The sequence below is a fragment of the Schistocerca serialis genome, chromosome 5 (assembly GCF_023864345.2).
Source record: "Schistocerca serialis cubense isolate TAMUIC-IGC-003099 chromosome 5, iqSchSeri2.2, whole genome shotgun sequence".
Lineage (NCBI taxonomy): Eukaryota > Metazoa > Arthropoda > Insecta > Orthoptera > Acrididae > Schistocerca > Schistocerca serialis.
The window spans coordinates 66,367,876-66,383,398 of record NC_064642.1 but is presented as its reverse complement, the minus strand read 5'-3'; the positions used below and the strand labels follow the sequence as shown (position 1 = coordinate 66,383,398).

At 40.6% G+C, this 15,523-nt stretch overlaps 1 protein-coding gene across 1 annotated transcript in view; it reads left to right on the top strand.

The window, feature by feature from the left end:
• LOC126481746 (atrial natriuretic peptide receptor 1-like) overlaps positions 1-15,523 on the top strand; it is a 398,018-nt gene that overhangs the window by 211,905 nt on the left and 170,590 nt on the right. The window contains exon 14 of the mRNA XM_050105700.1: positions 11,313-11,468. Coding sequence (XP_049961657.1) covers positions 11,313-11,468 — 156 coding nt within the window. The remainder of the gene's footprint in view (positions 1-11,312; positions 11,469-15,523) is intronic.

Genomic DNA, 15,523 nt, shown 5'->3' with positions numbered 1-15,523 from the left:
GACAGTTTACGAAAATGCATTTTCTGGTGACGTTAAAGAAATTTCGAGATGCCGGGAAAATTTTTGTTATTAATGTTTGCTCAGCAAAATCTTGAGGATTCGTCACATTTTCATCTACAATACACCAAACCGGAACTCTTTTAGAGTCTTTCTAACACGAGACAATTTTGGATAAGTGTGACGCCTGAAGATGATGGATACAGAATCCACCGAAATGTTGCAAGAAGATAACGGCGCCACTCGGCTGATTATCAGACAAGATTTCATAGCTGAAATACGCCGAGAAAGCTTGCAGTCATATATGACACGTAATGATCCATTCGCACGTCAAGTACTTAATCCTTCACCCGTGTGGTTTCGTTACGAGAAACGGATAACTAGCGTTGTAGTAAACCAGTTATTTATTTTTATGATACGCCTACTTAGTTCTAACGTGGCAAAATATTAAATTTATTGTGTGAGGAAACGCAACAAAGAACATCTGAAAATGTCAGTGACACAGTTGTGTGCTGTATAACTAAGGCTTCTCCTGTATCAATCTGAAAGCCTGGATCTGCGAACTAGCACGAAGATGCTTTCATTTACGATTCCTTTGATAGATAGTCCCCCCTTCTTTCATGATTTTTCGGAAGGAAGTTCGCCAGTCAGATATTTTATTGTTAAACCTGTAAAAACGTCTACAGTTTTTTTCTTCCATATTTCATTGGGCTACGTATATTTTTCTTTGCCTTATGAGCAACATAAATTCTGCCATTCTTAGTAAAAAAGTTCCGTAGAACTTAAGCTCACCAGAACCTACTCAGCTCGAAGTATGTTACAGAGTTAACTTCAAAAGATGGAGAATGTTCTCCGCTTGTGAGAAACTTCCCTAGTTTCATTCATACGAAATAGGAAAATTTTCTTTGCGTTAAGCAACTTCCCTCCACCGTTTTACACAAGCTTACAACATTCTCAAGTGAAATATATTCTCCGACTCGCTTCATTGATGTAAACCTCAGAACGTCTCCCAAATTCCGAGGTGGTATATACTTCGAGAACTTGTCTGTCACGCTTGTGTCCCTTTCACGAATGCTGTGAAGGAAAAAATTACCGTCCGCTTCTCTCTCTTCACGATCTAACGTTATTTATCATGTTCTTATCACCTTTATGGGAGTCGTGAGATAGAAACCGTCGAATAGTTTTACACAGCAATATGAATAACGATGAAGATGACAAAACTGTCCGGGCACAGTAGAGCTAAGTCCCTAACATCCATACATTATTACAAGCACACGAGCGAGATTATAACAAGGAACACACACGCATACACACACACACACACACACACACACACACACACACGCACACACACACACACACATACAGTACTCACATATATGCTTACACTACAAATCTAATTACATGCCTACACATATTGCTAAACTGAATTACTAGGTCGCCTTTTTTCTGTCTGTATGTGAAGGCTGATCTCAGGAACCACTCTAGGAATTTAGATACTGTTTTCACTAACAGACAGACTGATTGGAAGGAAAGGTTGTATGTTCAATTTATTAGCGATCAATCATTTGACCGTAGATACCTATGACTACCCATGCGAAGGTGGTGCGGTTCATTAACAATTTCTAAAAGTTTGTTTACGAAAAGGAATGAAACAATGAAATATCTAAAGTAGTGCTGTAGGAAAATGTGGTAGATGATCTGGACTAAAATAGAATTAGAAACTTCTCGTGCAACACCCTAACAGCTCCACCATAAATACCGTAAGTACTACCACAATCATCCCTTGGTCGCTTAAAATAGTGGACAGGTCCGCAATTAGTCACCTCGTCAGAATGTAACATGTTTATATTAAAAGTTGATTTTCGGATATACGAGTTGCATTCAAGTTGTCCGGACTGGAAAGAGATAGAAACATGCGCATTGTTTTAAAATGAGGCCGCGTTCATTGTCAATACGTCCCAGAGATGGCAGCACCGTACGACAGATGGAATTTTACCGCCAGCGGCGAGAATGAGAACTGTTAAAATGGCGACGTTTTCCTTACTAGAAACAGCATGCAATCATTCGTTTTCTGAATTTGCGTGGTGTGAAACCAATTGAAATACATCGACAGTTGAAGGAGACATGTGGTGATGGAGTTATGGATGTGTCGAAAGTGTGTTCGTGGGTGCGACAGTTTAATGAAGGCAGAACATCGTGTGACAACAAACCGAAACAACCTCGGGCTCGCACAAGCCGGTCTGACGCCATGATCGAGAAAGTGGAGAGAATTGTTTTGGGGGATCGCCGAATGGCTATTGAACAGATCGCCTTCAGAGTTGGCATTTCTGTGGGTTCTGTGCACACAATCCTGCAAGACGACCTGAAAATGCGAAAAGTGTCATCCAGGTGGGTGCCACGAATGCTGACGGACGACCACAGGGCTGCCCGTGTGCCATGTTGCCAAGCAATGTTGACGCGCAACGACAACATCAATGGGACTTTCTTTTCGTTGGTTGTGACAATGGATGAGACGTGGATGCCATTTTTCAATCCAGAAACAAAGCGTCAGTCAGCTCAATGGAAGCACACAGATTCACCGCCACCAAAAAAATTTCGGGTAACCGCCAGTGCTGAAAAAATGATGGTGTCCATGTTCTGGGACAGCGAGGGCGTAATCCTTACCCATTGAGTTCCAAAGGGCACTACGGTAACAGGTGCATCCTACGAAAATGTTTCGAAGAACAAATTCCTTCCTGCACTGCAACAAAAACGTCCGGGAAGGGCTGCGCGTGTGCTGTTTCACCAAGACAACGCACCCGCACATCGAGCTAACGTTACGCAACAATTTCTTCGTGATAACAACTTTGAAGTGATTTCTCATGCTCCCTACTCACCTGACCTGGCTCCTAGTGACTTTCGGCTTTTTCCAACAATGAAAGACACTCTCCATGGCCGTACATTCACCAGCCGTGCTGCTATTGCCTCAGCGATTTTCCAGTGGTCAAAAGAGACTCCTAAAGAAGCCTTCGCCGCTGGCATGGAATCATGGCGCCAGAGTTGTGAAAAATGTGTACGTTGCTCCTCCGGAGCAAAAAGCTACGTAATGAGCTAATGTACTGCAATGAGATGGACGAGTAATAAACACGTGGCGGTGTTTCTTTTACTGGCAGACGAAACTAAACCGGTGGATAGTTGGTTGTACGGACCGCAAATTGTTGTTCCTTACCTCCAACCACACATACTCCCATTGATGAATGAGTCTGCTTGGTTTTACAGCCTGAATGTCACATTTTTCAGCGGTCCTCTTAAGATTAGGCCACTGAAGTCCTCTCTTACACAGAACCATTGTTTTACTCGTACAACACTTTTTACATCATTTTTGCGGGAAGAAAAGCTATAATTTTAATCTAGCACATAATAATGAACTGACAGTATTAGAATTAAAAATCATTTAAAACAAAATTTCATTTCATAAAATGCCACTTGGCATAATAGCACTGACAAAGAACTAAGAGCAATAATGCTAGCGGTACTACTACGACTGGCAGGAATAATGATAAAAATACTTGTTTTGTAAATAAAACCACCTCTTCCTACTGCGACTCAATTTATTTATCCCAGACACGTTTCGGCTTTTTCTTGTTCTAGGGCGCCATCAGTGGGATGAATCGCTGATCTGCGTTTCCTTTCATCTGATCTGGAGGTCGCACTACCACTTTATTACTGACATAGAAGCACAACATTACGTTCTGACCGTCTTCACAATGTTCACCATGTTTCTCCTTCTTTTTTGTGGTGTACTATTTTTCTTTTGCCACTCGATATTACTATTTCGTCGGGCACTGCTTTTCACAACGTAAATATTGCAACTCCATTACGTTTCCGACGAAACAGTCGTGCTTATATTTCAGTAATAAAGTGGTAGTGCGACCTACAGACCAGATGTGAGGAAACGCAGATCAGCAAATCATCCTACTGTTGATGTCCTAGAACAAGAAAAAGCCGAAACGCGTCTTTGATAAATAAATTGAGTGGCAGAAGGAAAAGGAGGTTTTATTTACAAAACAAGTATTTCTATGCTTACTGTGGAGGATGGCCATGCTAACAAACTTGTTAAAGATAAAAATAGTCACAGTAGAGGATAAAAAATACATTATTGGGTGTACAAAGGTGAGGTATTGGTACATCACCTGGATATTAGCGAAATGTACTAATACCCCTCTCACAGACTCTAGATATAATAGTGTAACAATTCAAGAATGTCAGACATATTTTAATTTAAGAGGCAATTAGCGAAGTACGCAGATGTGCAACAAACACCACCGCACCATCAAACAGAAAGTCAGTTTAAACATTTATTTCCTTTTATCACATTACTCCACTGACAATGATGTGCAGAAGTCAGATGTTGTGTAACATTCGTGTTAATTGAGATTATTCAATGGAATAGAACTTGCCCAGAAATAAATCCTTTAGGCTCATCTTAAGCTGAATTTTTTTGGCACTTACGCGTTGTATGGTTGACAGTAAATTATCGAAAAAGCGTGTTCCTGAATGATGGACATCTTTTTGAACCAAAGTAAGTAACTTTAAATCTTTATTTCGGGTTAGTCTTATTTCTAGTACTGATTCCATGAACTGAGCAGCTGGTTTGGAAAAGAAATATGTTTTTAATGACAAATTTCATCGAAGAATGAATAGATTAGGAAGAATCAGTTATATCTCCGGTCCTCTGTATAGATCTCTGCAGGACTTTTTTGATTTCCAAAAAATAATTCGTATTACACGTTTCTGGACTCGAAACTCTACCTCGGCGTGATGTTACCTTAAAAATGATCGTGTGTAACACCGTGAAAAGGATGTAAGCGATGTGTGTTAGCTTTCTATTTTTTTAATCACATGTGTCTAACAACATTCACATTGCAAATAAAGATGTTTTTGGGCGTTTCAGCAGTTCTGTGATACGCGTCCCCCAACTGCGTTTATTATCAGGCTGTAATACTAAAAATTTAACACTGTCAACCTCTTCTACCTGAGTGTCGTCATATTTTTGACATATGCTGCGTGAAAACCTCTCACTAGTTTTGAACGGCATATAATGCGTATTTTCAAAGATTAGTTAAAAAGAATTAATCAGCAACCATTTAGTGATGATCATAGAAGATTCATTTACTGATATTTCAAAAATTTTACTTCATTTGCCATATTGCACTGTTTGTCTCATCTGCAAACAAAACCAAATTGCCACCTGAAAATGTTACTGATGAAGTGTCATTAATACCCACAAAATGAACTAAGAATCCTAATGTGTACCCTTGTGATACATAACAGATACTAGATCACTAGCTGAATGATGACTGAAACATTATGACCACCTGCTTAATAGTTTGTTTATCCGTCTTTGGAACGAGATAAATCACCGATTAAACGTGTGTGTGAAATCTTATGGGACTTAACTGCTAAGGCCATCAGTCCCTAAGCTTACACACTACTTAACCTAAATTATCCTAACGACCAACACACACACCCATGCCCGAGGGAGGACTCGAACCTCCACCGGGACCAGCCGTACAGTCCATGAAATCACCAATTAGGCGGATCACGGATGCAACAGTTTGTTGATAGGTTTGTGGAGATATGTGTCATTAGATGTCTACGCACAGGTCATATAATTCGTGCAATTAACGGGCCGCTGATTTGCGTGTGCGGTGATAGCGACCCAGATGCGTTCCATAGGATTTACATCAGGGGAATTTGGTCGTCGAGACATCAACGTGAGTTCACTATAACGCTCCTCAAACCGCTGGACTACGGTTCTGGCTCTGAGTCAAGGACACTTATACTGCTGAATGAGGACATTGCCGTTGGGGAAGACATCAAGCAAGTTGCAAGTGGTTCGCGGCTGTCAGCGTGTCTTATATTACTACTACAGGTCCCATGAAAGTACAGGAGAATGTTTCCCATAGCTTAATAGCGCAACCACCGCCCGTAGCGCGCTACACATTTCGAGTCGCCATTCACTTCGCTGACGGCGTTTGTGGAGACGACCATCGACCTACTGTATCAAAAAAGCCTGATTCACCCGAAGAGGCTACACATTTCCACTGATGGATGATCGGACCTCGATGGAACCGTGCACACTGTAATTGTAATTGACAATGTCCAAGAGTCAACATGTGAACACGTAGGGGTGGTTTGCTGAGGAGCTCCATGTTCAACAATGTACGAGGAACGTTGTGCTCCTAAATACTTGTGCGTCCCCCAGAATTCTGCTCTTTCGGCAGAACAGACAAGCCTCCGAACCCCACGTTCTGTAAAGAGTCATGGACGTCCAACCATTTAGCGCCTAGCGGTTATTTCACTGTCCTTCTACCTCTTTCTGTAGATGCTCACGACAGTAGCACGTAAACATTCTACCAGCTTCGCCGTTGTCGAGATACCTTTGTCAGAGTCGCTTAGCGTAGTGGATTTACCCATCTGGACCCCATATCTTCGCCAGGGTGGTTCCTCGCCCGTGTCTGCTCGGCTTAAATACGATGTTACAGCGTCATATGCACACAACGGTACTACGCGATATCCAAAGTTTCGTTGGGCAGTGCTCATATTCTTTTAGCTTATGAATGTATTACTCTTTGCTATTGACATTCTTTGTTTCATGTTAATGAAATACAATTAGAACCAGTTCCCACCGTTCCCTGCTACACTATAACCTTCTAATTTTCTTAAACGGATATTGTGATGTATGCAGTCAGATGCCTTTGACAGATCACAGAAGGTAGCAACAGCCTGTAATTTAGAATGAGGTTTTCACTCTGCAGCGGAGTGTAGGCTGATATGAAACTTCCTGGCAGATTAAAACTGTATGCCGGACCGAGACTCTAGCTCAGGACCTTTGTCTTTCGCGGGCAAGTGCTCTACCAACTTGCCCGCGAAAGGCAAAGGTCCCGAGTTCGAGTCTTGGTCCGGCACACAGTTTTAATCTGCCCGGAAGTTTCAGCCTGTAATTTACTGTCTAACGAGCGAAGTACACTGTCGCTGTATGTGTAAATAGCCTTCTATGTATTACAGCCCTTCAGAGATTCAAGCTTTAACTTTGAGCGGATAGTACTTAAGGTCAGATGGTTAAGAAGCAACTTGTATACTATCTTTCCTAAAACTTTCGAGAAATCTGATAAAAGTAAACTTGACGGATGTTTGATCGTATTTCATTACCCGTATCTCGTTTTCCACTCACAGTATACACTTCAGCTTATTTCAGTAAATCGGTAAATGTTTCAGCGATAAACGATTGGTTCAAATGGTTCAGATGGCTGTGAGCACTATGGCACTTAACTTCTGAGGTCATCAGTCCCCTAGAACTTAGAACTACTTAAACCTAACTAACCTAAGAACATCACACACATCCGAGGCAGGATTCGAACATGCGACCGTAGCGGTCGCGCCGCTCCAGACTGTAGCGCCTAGAACCGCTCGGCCACACCGGCCGGCGATAAACGATTGGCTACATACATACATTAACATGTTACGAAACTAAGAAAAAAATTGATTGTTTAATTTTCTTAATATTTTACCATAACCACTTGAGTTTTTCGGTTATAAAGATCTTATGATGGACCTCACTTTTTCTTGTGTGTTGTTGGTCTGCCGACCGCGGTGGCCGAGCGGTTCTAGGCGGTTCAATCCGGAAACGCGTGACTGCTACGGTCGCAGGTTCGAATCCTGCCTCGGGCATGGATGTGTGTGATGTCCTTAGGTTAGTTAGGTTTAAGTAGTTGTAAGTTCTAGGGGACTCATGACCTCCGATGTTAAATCCAATAGTACTCAGAGCAATTTGAATCATTTTTTTGTTGTTGTTGTTGGTCTAGTCTTCCTGGCAGATTAAAACTGTGTGCCGGTCCGAGACTCTAGCTCAGGACGTAGAGTTTTTATGACGGCTTCTACTGAATATGAGAAATGCACCTATTAAGTAATTTTGTGAAATGGTTGGTATAAAGTATCACAATATCTTGTTCTACACACAGATATTAGCAATGTGTCACTCACTCTTAAAATTATCTGCTACTCTTACCTGCTTTTGGGAGACTGCTTCACTATACCCCGTTTTGTCCTTGCTTTTTTACGTGAAAGGACTATCTTATGGATTTGCTTTGATGTCTGTAGTAGTATCTTAAACATTTTGCAGTACATTGAGTACTAAGCTACAGCATCCATATCAGAGCTGCTTCTAACATATTGTTCCCATTTGTCCTGCACGATAACTTTAATCTGTGAGTAATCCGGGTCTCTTTTACTGACTTTGGTTTAATCTTGGCTACTTTTGGTAGCAGCCAGCTGTCAAATGAAGTGAGGAGTTTATTAGAAATTGTGTTGCAATTTTCATTCTCAACGTGAGCACTGTATACATAATTCCAGGTCATTTCTGTGAAGGTACTTTTAAAATTAACAATTTCTGTAGTAAGGACACCTTTACAATCCTGTGATGGGAAGTTACAGCACGCATTTTCGTGCACCTTGTCGAGTGTTTAGCATCCATTACACTTTATCTGAGATATTCAAATGGTTCAAATGGCTCTGAGCATTATGGGACTTAACATCTGTGGTCATCAGTCCCCTAGAACTTAGAACTACTTAAACCTAACTAACTTAAGGACATCACACACATCCACGCCCGAGGCGGGATTCGAGCCTGCGACCGTAGCGGTCACGCGGTTCCAGACTGAAGCGCCTAGAACCGCACGGCCACACTGGCCGGCCTGAGACATTCCAAAAGCCGTTACGGTTACTGATCCGTCATACTGTCCTTAGTAGTCACCATTATTCAGTCGCAGTGCATTACTGACGCTGACTGACATCTCATTCACGTACGTATTTTTACGATAGACCTTTATTTGTAGAGATGCTAGAGTTTAGAATCACCAATACCGTCTTCTCGTTCGTAACTACCCTTTGCATCATAAGAAAAAGTCCCCTCGACGGCCTCATCGATGTTACTCTGGGCATCATGGGTGAGAGTGTTGAACCTTAGTATCCTTTTCAGACTTTCGCCTCTAGTCTCCCCTGTAACAGAAGTTAAATACATTTGTTATTCCTTTTTTAAATAATGGTCTTCTCTTTTTATGGGCTGTAGGCCTTTACTGAAATAGGAAAACTTACTCCGGAAAGTTAAAGTTTTTCCAAAGCCGAAAACTTGTTCCAAGCTACAACATAGCCATGGACCAAGGAGCTTGTTAATCCTGAAACTTTCCACCTAGGAGTTTGTTAATCCTGAAACTTTCGACATCGTATTTAATCATCTACATGCTACATTATTAGTCTACTAGAACCATTAATAAGAAGGGGAATCAAATTAAGAAGAAGTACTATCAGAATTGAATTAACTAACTACCTACGAATGTGTTTATAAAATCTGTCGTTTAGCTTTCTTCCCTAGTAGCAGAGAAGTAGAGAGTTATGTACTCTTAGATTATATAATTGTAGGGGAAATCGAATGAAAAGGAGGAACATGGAAGAAAATACGTAACTAGGCTGTTAATTGTTTCTAAAGTTGTTTCCATAACTGTTAATACATTTTTTCCACTGTGAGACGGGATGATGTTTGGTTTGTGATATGTTTGATTTGTGGGGCGCTCAAATACGCGTTCATCAGTGCCCATACAAAGTCCCAATGATGATGAAATTATGAGGGAAACAAAAAGACCCAGTCACCGCGCGGAGAAAATCACCCACCCAGCCGGGAATCGAAGACGGTACCCCGTGAGCTAGAAGCAACAACGCTAGCGACTTTTTATCTCGTTTTGTTCTATATCGTCCGTTGAATTTGTTCGGGATGGACGTCAGATGGCACCCGTTTAGGTTCTTCGTTGATGCATTCACTCAGTTTTTTGCTACAGAGGGCAGCTAACCCTCTGACCGAACACGCTGAGCTACCGTGCCGGCTCCCATAGACCACGAGCTGCGAACGACGATCAGTCCCTTCATGAAAAAATGTTTGCGTTTGCCTACGGAACTATGATTGTACTTACAAGAGAACCTCCCCACCGCACCCCCCTCAGATTTAATTATAAGTTGGAACAGTGAAAAAACTGAACACAGATCACTCGAGAAAACAGGAAGAAGTTGTGTGGAACTATGAAAAAAACAAGCAAAATATACAAACTGAGTAGTCCATGCGTAAGATAGGCAACATAAAGGAGAAGGCGAGCTCAGGAGCGCCGTGGTCCCGTGGTTAGCGTGAGCAACTACGGCGCGAGAGGTCCTTGGTTCAAGTCTTCCCTCGAGTGAAAAGTTTAATTTTTTATTTTCAGACAATTATTATCTGTCCGTCCGTTATGTTTTCACGACTTTTTGGGAGTGATTATCACATCCACAAGAAAATCTAAATCGGGTAAGGTAGAAGAATCTTTTTACCAATTCGCCAAGCGTACAAGTTAGATGGGTCGACAACATATTCCTGTCATGTGACGCACATGCCGTCACCAGTGTCGTATAGAATGTATCAGACGTGTTTTCCTGTGGAGGAATCGGTTGACCTATGACTTTGCGATCAAATGTTTTCGGTTCCCATTGGAGAGGCACGTCATTTCGTCTACTAATCGCACGGTTTTGCGGTGCGGTCGCAAAACACAGACACTAAACTTATTACAGTGAACAGAGACGTCAATGAACGAACGGACAGATCATAACTGTGTGAAAATAAAGAGAGTAAACTTTTCACTCGAGGGAAGACTTGAACCAAGGACCACGCGTTCCGAAGCTGCTCACACTAACAACGGGACCACGGCGCTCCTGAGCTCAGACTATCTTGATGTTGCCTATCTTGCACATGGACTACTCAGTTTGTATATTTTGCTTATTTTTTTCATAGTTCCACACAACTTCTTCCTGTTTTCTCGATTGATCTGTGTTCCGTTTTTCAAGGCCTATCCACTGTGCCAACTTATAGCTAAATCTGAGGGGGGGTGCGATGGGAAGGTTCCCTAATTAGGAGTGCACCTCTTCGTCCGAAGCAAACTCATAGCTAGAAATGTCTTTCTTCAGGTCCCCAAAAATATTGCAATTGCACTGAGAGAGATGGGGGAAAGGAATCAATATCTTTCGCCCTTTATATATTTTCCATATGTTTCTATATTTTCAGCTATTTCTTCACAAACAGCAGACATTGTACTCTTTGAAATGATTTACAGACCAGTGACGCTGGGCATCTGTTATAGTTTCATGTTCAAGACAACAATTACCCGTGTCAAGTGAATCTGTATGGGTTTGTTTTTGGACAGTTAATTTTACCGTACTGCGTAAATAACTTAGCAACAATTTCTTTGTTGCTGTACCAGGACTCCTGTGGACGGCTCCAGAGCTGCTTAGGATGCCGCAGCGGCCGCCGGAGGGCTCCCAGAAGGGAGACGTGTACAGCTTCGCCATCATCGTCCACGAAATAATTACCCGGCAGGGACCATTCTTCGTCGCCGACAAACATTATACCCCAAGGGGTAAGTAGAGATAAAAATCGTTTCATTAACACAGTTGACACTGTTCTATTAAAACTTCCTGGCTGAGAGGCCCAGGTCGATATATATAAAACAAGACATTTCTGCCCGGAAATTCCACCAGAAGTAAACCTCGGTCATGAAAGCCTGCATTAAATAACAATAGATACAATTCACAAAAGGCATCTTTCCAGTAAATGTTTTTTGCTCGCTAAGGCATATTTCAGTACTGTTTCAAAGGTTACCATTCAGCAATATAAATAATTGCTCATAATTTCCTCACCGATAATCTCATGAGAAGTACCTGCAGTGTTGTATTCCTACAGTTCATTTGTATTACCATTACCTCAGGCCAACGTATTCTCTTCATCTATTTCTGTACGCTTATAGAAGTTCCATTATCTCTTTACTTGCCACATACTTTTTATTCAGTGCATAGCATTTAATTTCTTGTATGATCCTGGTGAACAGAATACTGGAAAACGATCAGGTATGTTTTGTACGAGTACGTTCAAACAATTTATCTTCCGCTACATGCATGTGATACAGAAAGCTAATTAGGTGATTAAAAAATAAAGATTATTTACATCGTATATTTAATGGCATTTCAGATCTGTAGTATACAATTAGATTATTAGACGTTTGCAGCGATCAGTCACTATAACATAAACCGTGACTTCACCTGTGTGAAGCAGAGCTCAGCATGAGGTACTGTTCATTCGACTATATTTTACCAAATTTATATATTGTGTGGCGCCGTGTTGATGTGTTTAGCTTCAGTTGACGAGCGTATGTTGTACAGTTTGGCATCTTATAATGTAATATTAGCAAAATAAGTCACAAAATTCATTTAACCGAAGTAAATTGTGATTGAATAATTTTAAATTCTACAGGTTGTATGAACTGCCCCTCCCAATGATGCTTTATGCAAATGACAGTATTGTTGTCGGCCTTGAAAAACCACGCAGGAGATATTAATATTCTCCAGGTCGCTAAGCGCAAACTGTGCTAAAGACGAAATGAAGAGGAACATTTTATAAGAAATTTAATATTGTTACTTGTCGTGCTGGGATACGTTTTCGCCAGGGACTATATAGTTTTCGAATTAGTCAAGAAAAAACGCAGGAAAGTGACCTTCAAATGGACTCCCATTCACACAGTCAGACCCCAATGGTTTGGGTACCTGATGTGGTTTTCATGGCACTCTCTCCTACCACTGTGAAAAAATTTGCGACTGCACGAATTAGTTCCCATATTCGGCCTTTTTTGGTCTTCATTGACTCACCATGTTTCGCCACCGGCTTAGCTGAGCGCTAAAAATGGTAAAATTAAAATTTGTACAAGTTTTACCGAACAGTTTTGTGAATTTTAGCAACATAAAATAATTACTTCATTGCATTTGAAAAGCCTTCTGACTAAGAAACTACTGTGCTTGGAAGTATTGCGTTTGGATCGAATTGTCAACGTAATTAGTTTTAGCGTAAAGTTTGCAAAACTTGTTTCCCTTTCATCACCTTGACGAGCAATTAGCACTGTTAACAAAATAGCTGACTACGCTGATGTGGTAGTATCCCTGTCAATAAAAACCAGAAGAGGTCGATATCGAGGGTAGTTCGAAAAATCGATCATTTTTGTACACTGATAGGAGGGAGTTCCACGAACAACATACTAGGAATGTGAGAGATGATTGTGGGGGTGGAGGTGCGTTTGAAGGTTACTTTTCCACGTTTTTCTTGTATAATTTGGAAAGTGTGCCCTACAGCAAAAACGTAATGCTCTACCAAGTTTAACTAATTTAAATTTCCTAAACGAAGATCACGTTTTTCTCTAGGACTGATAATCTGCGAGTAGCAAGCGGTTGTATATGAAAATATGGTTTCTGAACGCCAGGTATATCATAGCGGGATGCATAAAACTACTTCGGTAAGGGCCGCTGAATAAACACTGCATACGCGAGTGAGTGCTGCATATGAACTTTTATATAAAGATGCATCCACTTTTTTGTCATTTTTTACCACACTTAACTGCGTAATTATTTTATCCTCATGACCTGCCAAAGGCTTTCATTGTAACAACTGTGCCGTGTTTTGTTTTAGTGACCCTAGCAACATACACAGCAATTTAATACGTACACCTAGTTATGATAAGTTACATATAATATTATTCACGAGTTACAGGCGACTTTTATGGGTTACCTTGAAATATGATTCCTTATAAGATGAAACATTGTTACCATACAGTTCACGAGAAACCAGTTAAGCTTAATTTAGGCGACTACAGTATATTTTTAAATTAGAAAGTAAATTGCGCAGTTAATACTGGAATTATTATGTACACGGTACATGTTCATTTTTCCCGATTTATCCAACAGCCGGATATGGAAATGCGTTTTATCAAAAACCAAACCGTACCAACATCAGCAGCTACAGAAGATATTTTGTTACTGCTGCCAGCTCAAGTTTTCGCAAATTTTTACCAAGCACAGAGAGTTCTGGAAGTTGTAGGGCACTGAATTTTATACTCTTTAATATGTTTGCACTGCTTTAAACCGCCCGCTATTTTTAAATTGGTAGTATAACATCTTAAATGCTATGGTTACATCTCGTACAGGGACTGAATTCTCTTATTATACTGTGGAACATTTTAATGAAAGTGTTCCACGCCTACTCTAGATATTCATTACGCAATCCGGAATACTATCTTCGTTAGCAAATATTTACAACACCAGTAGATCGATTATGTCCTTCTTCTATTTTTATGGTGTGCGTGATCTACAAGCCCTATAGTGATTGAATCATCCTTTCCAGGGATGGCGGCCAGCTACCAAGAGAGACAAATTCCAACAATCAGGAATATATCGACTTGAATGTCAAAGTTGTGATGCAGTATACATAGGCATGACATGCAGGAATTTTCAAACAAGATACAAAGAACATATCAGATGTTGGAAGTATGAAACAAACCATTCCACATTTGCAAAGCATTTAAAACACTACAACCATCATCCTACAAACATGGAACAAGAAATGTAAATAATGAGAATAAGCAACCATGACAAACACCTTATACAAATCCAAGAAAACTTCCACATCCAGAAAGCCATAGCAGAAAACAAACATGTGATAAATGAACAAACACACATCAGCACAGGCTCCCTACCACACTTAGTAAAGGAAATGATAACATAAAACAAAAAGTAATAAAAAAAAAGAAAACTCTTCCCCACATCATCTGGACACACACACACACACACACACACACAAACGCACACACAAATGCATACACGAACAGACCACAGATACTTCAATAGTTACACTCATAAGTTTGGCAATAACATTCGATCTTCGGCAAAAACATTTGACAGTCGGCAACAGAAACCAAAACATTTCTTTAAAACAAGCGTTCAGTGCATAGTGTTGTGGAATGGGGAAAAAGCAGCAAATTGGCGTTCATAAGAAGAAGAACAACACCAAAAATGCAACAGGAGCGTAATATGTAGGAAATTGTCCACGCAACCTGTAAGTACAGTTCAAAACATTACTACTTAATAGGAAATACCAACCACCAGAACTGTTTATAACCTATAGGCACAATGACAAAAATGTAAATAAAATAGCTAACATATGTACATATTCCAGGCCACTGATGATGCCTTGCAGAAAATAAAGGCGAAACGCGTATGGCACTAAAATTGTGTTTTATTCAGTTGCTGTCATACGGTCCATAAGTAAAAATCATTAATATACCGTAATATTACACGCAACTGAGGAAGACAGGACTATAAAAGTTGAACCTTGCACTATACTTACTTTGTTCAAATAACCTAAGAGAAAGCAGCTGGGTGACTTCGACAACCACCAATATTTAGACAAGTGCACTCCCTGGCATCTCAAAGGTTTAACTGCAGCAAGTAAGCGCTGTGCAATACAGTTTTAAGCCTCGGTTTTTATAGAATCTCCGGAGAGCTAACACTCGTACACACTGTAAGCACTACCGCCATCACAAACCAAAGACGACCGATGTCAGAAGACATCAATAGTAAAATTAGTAATCAGCGG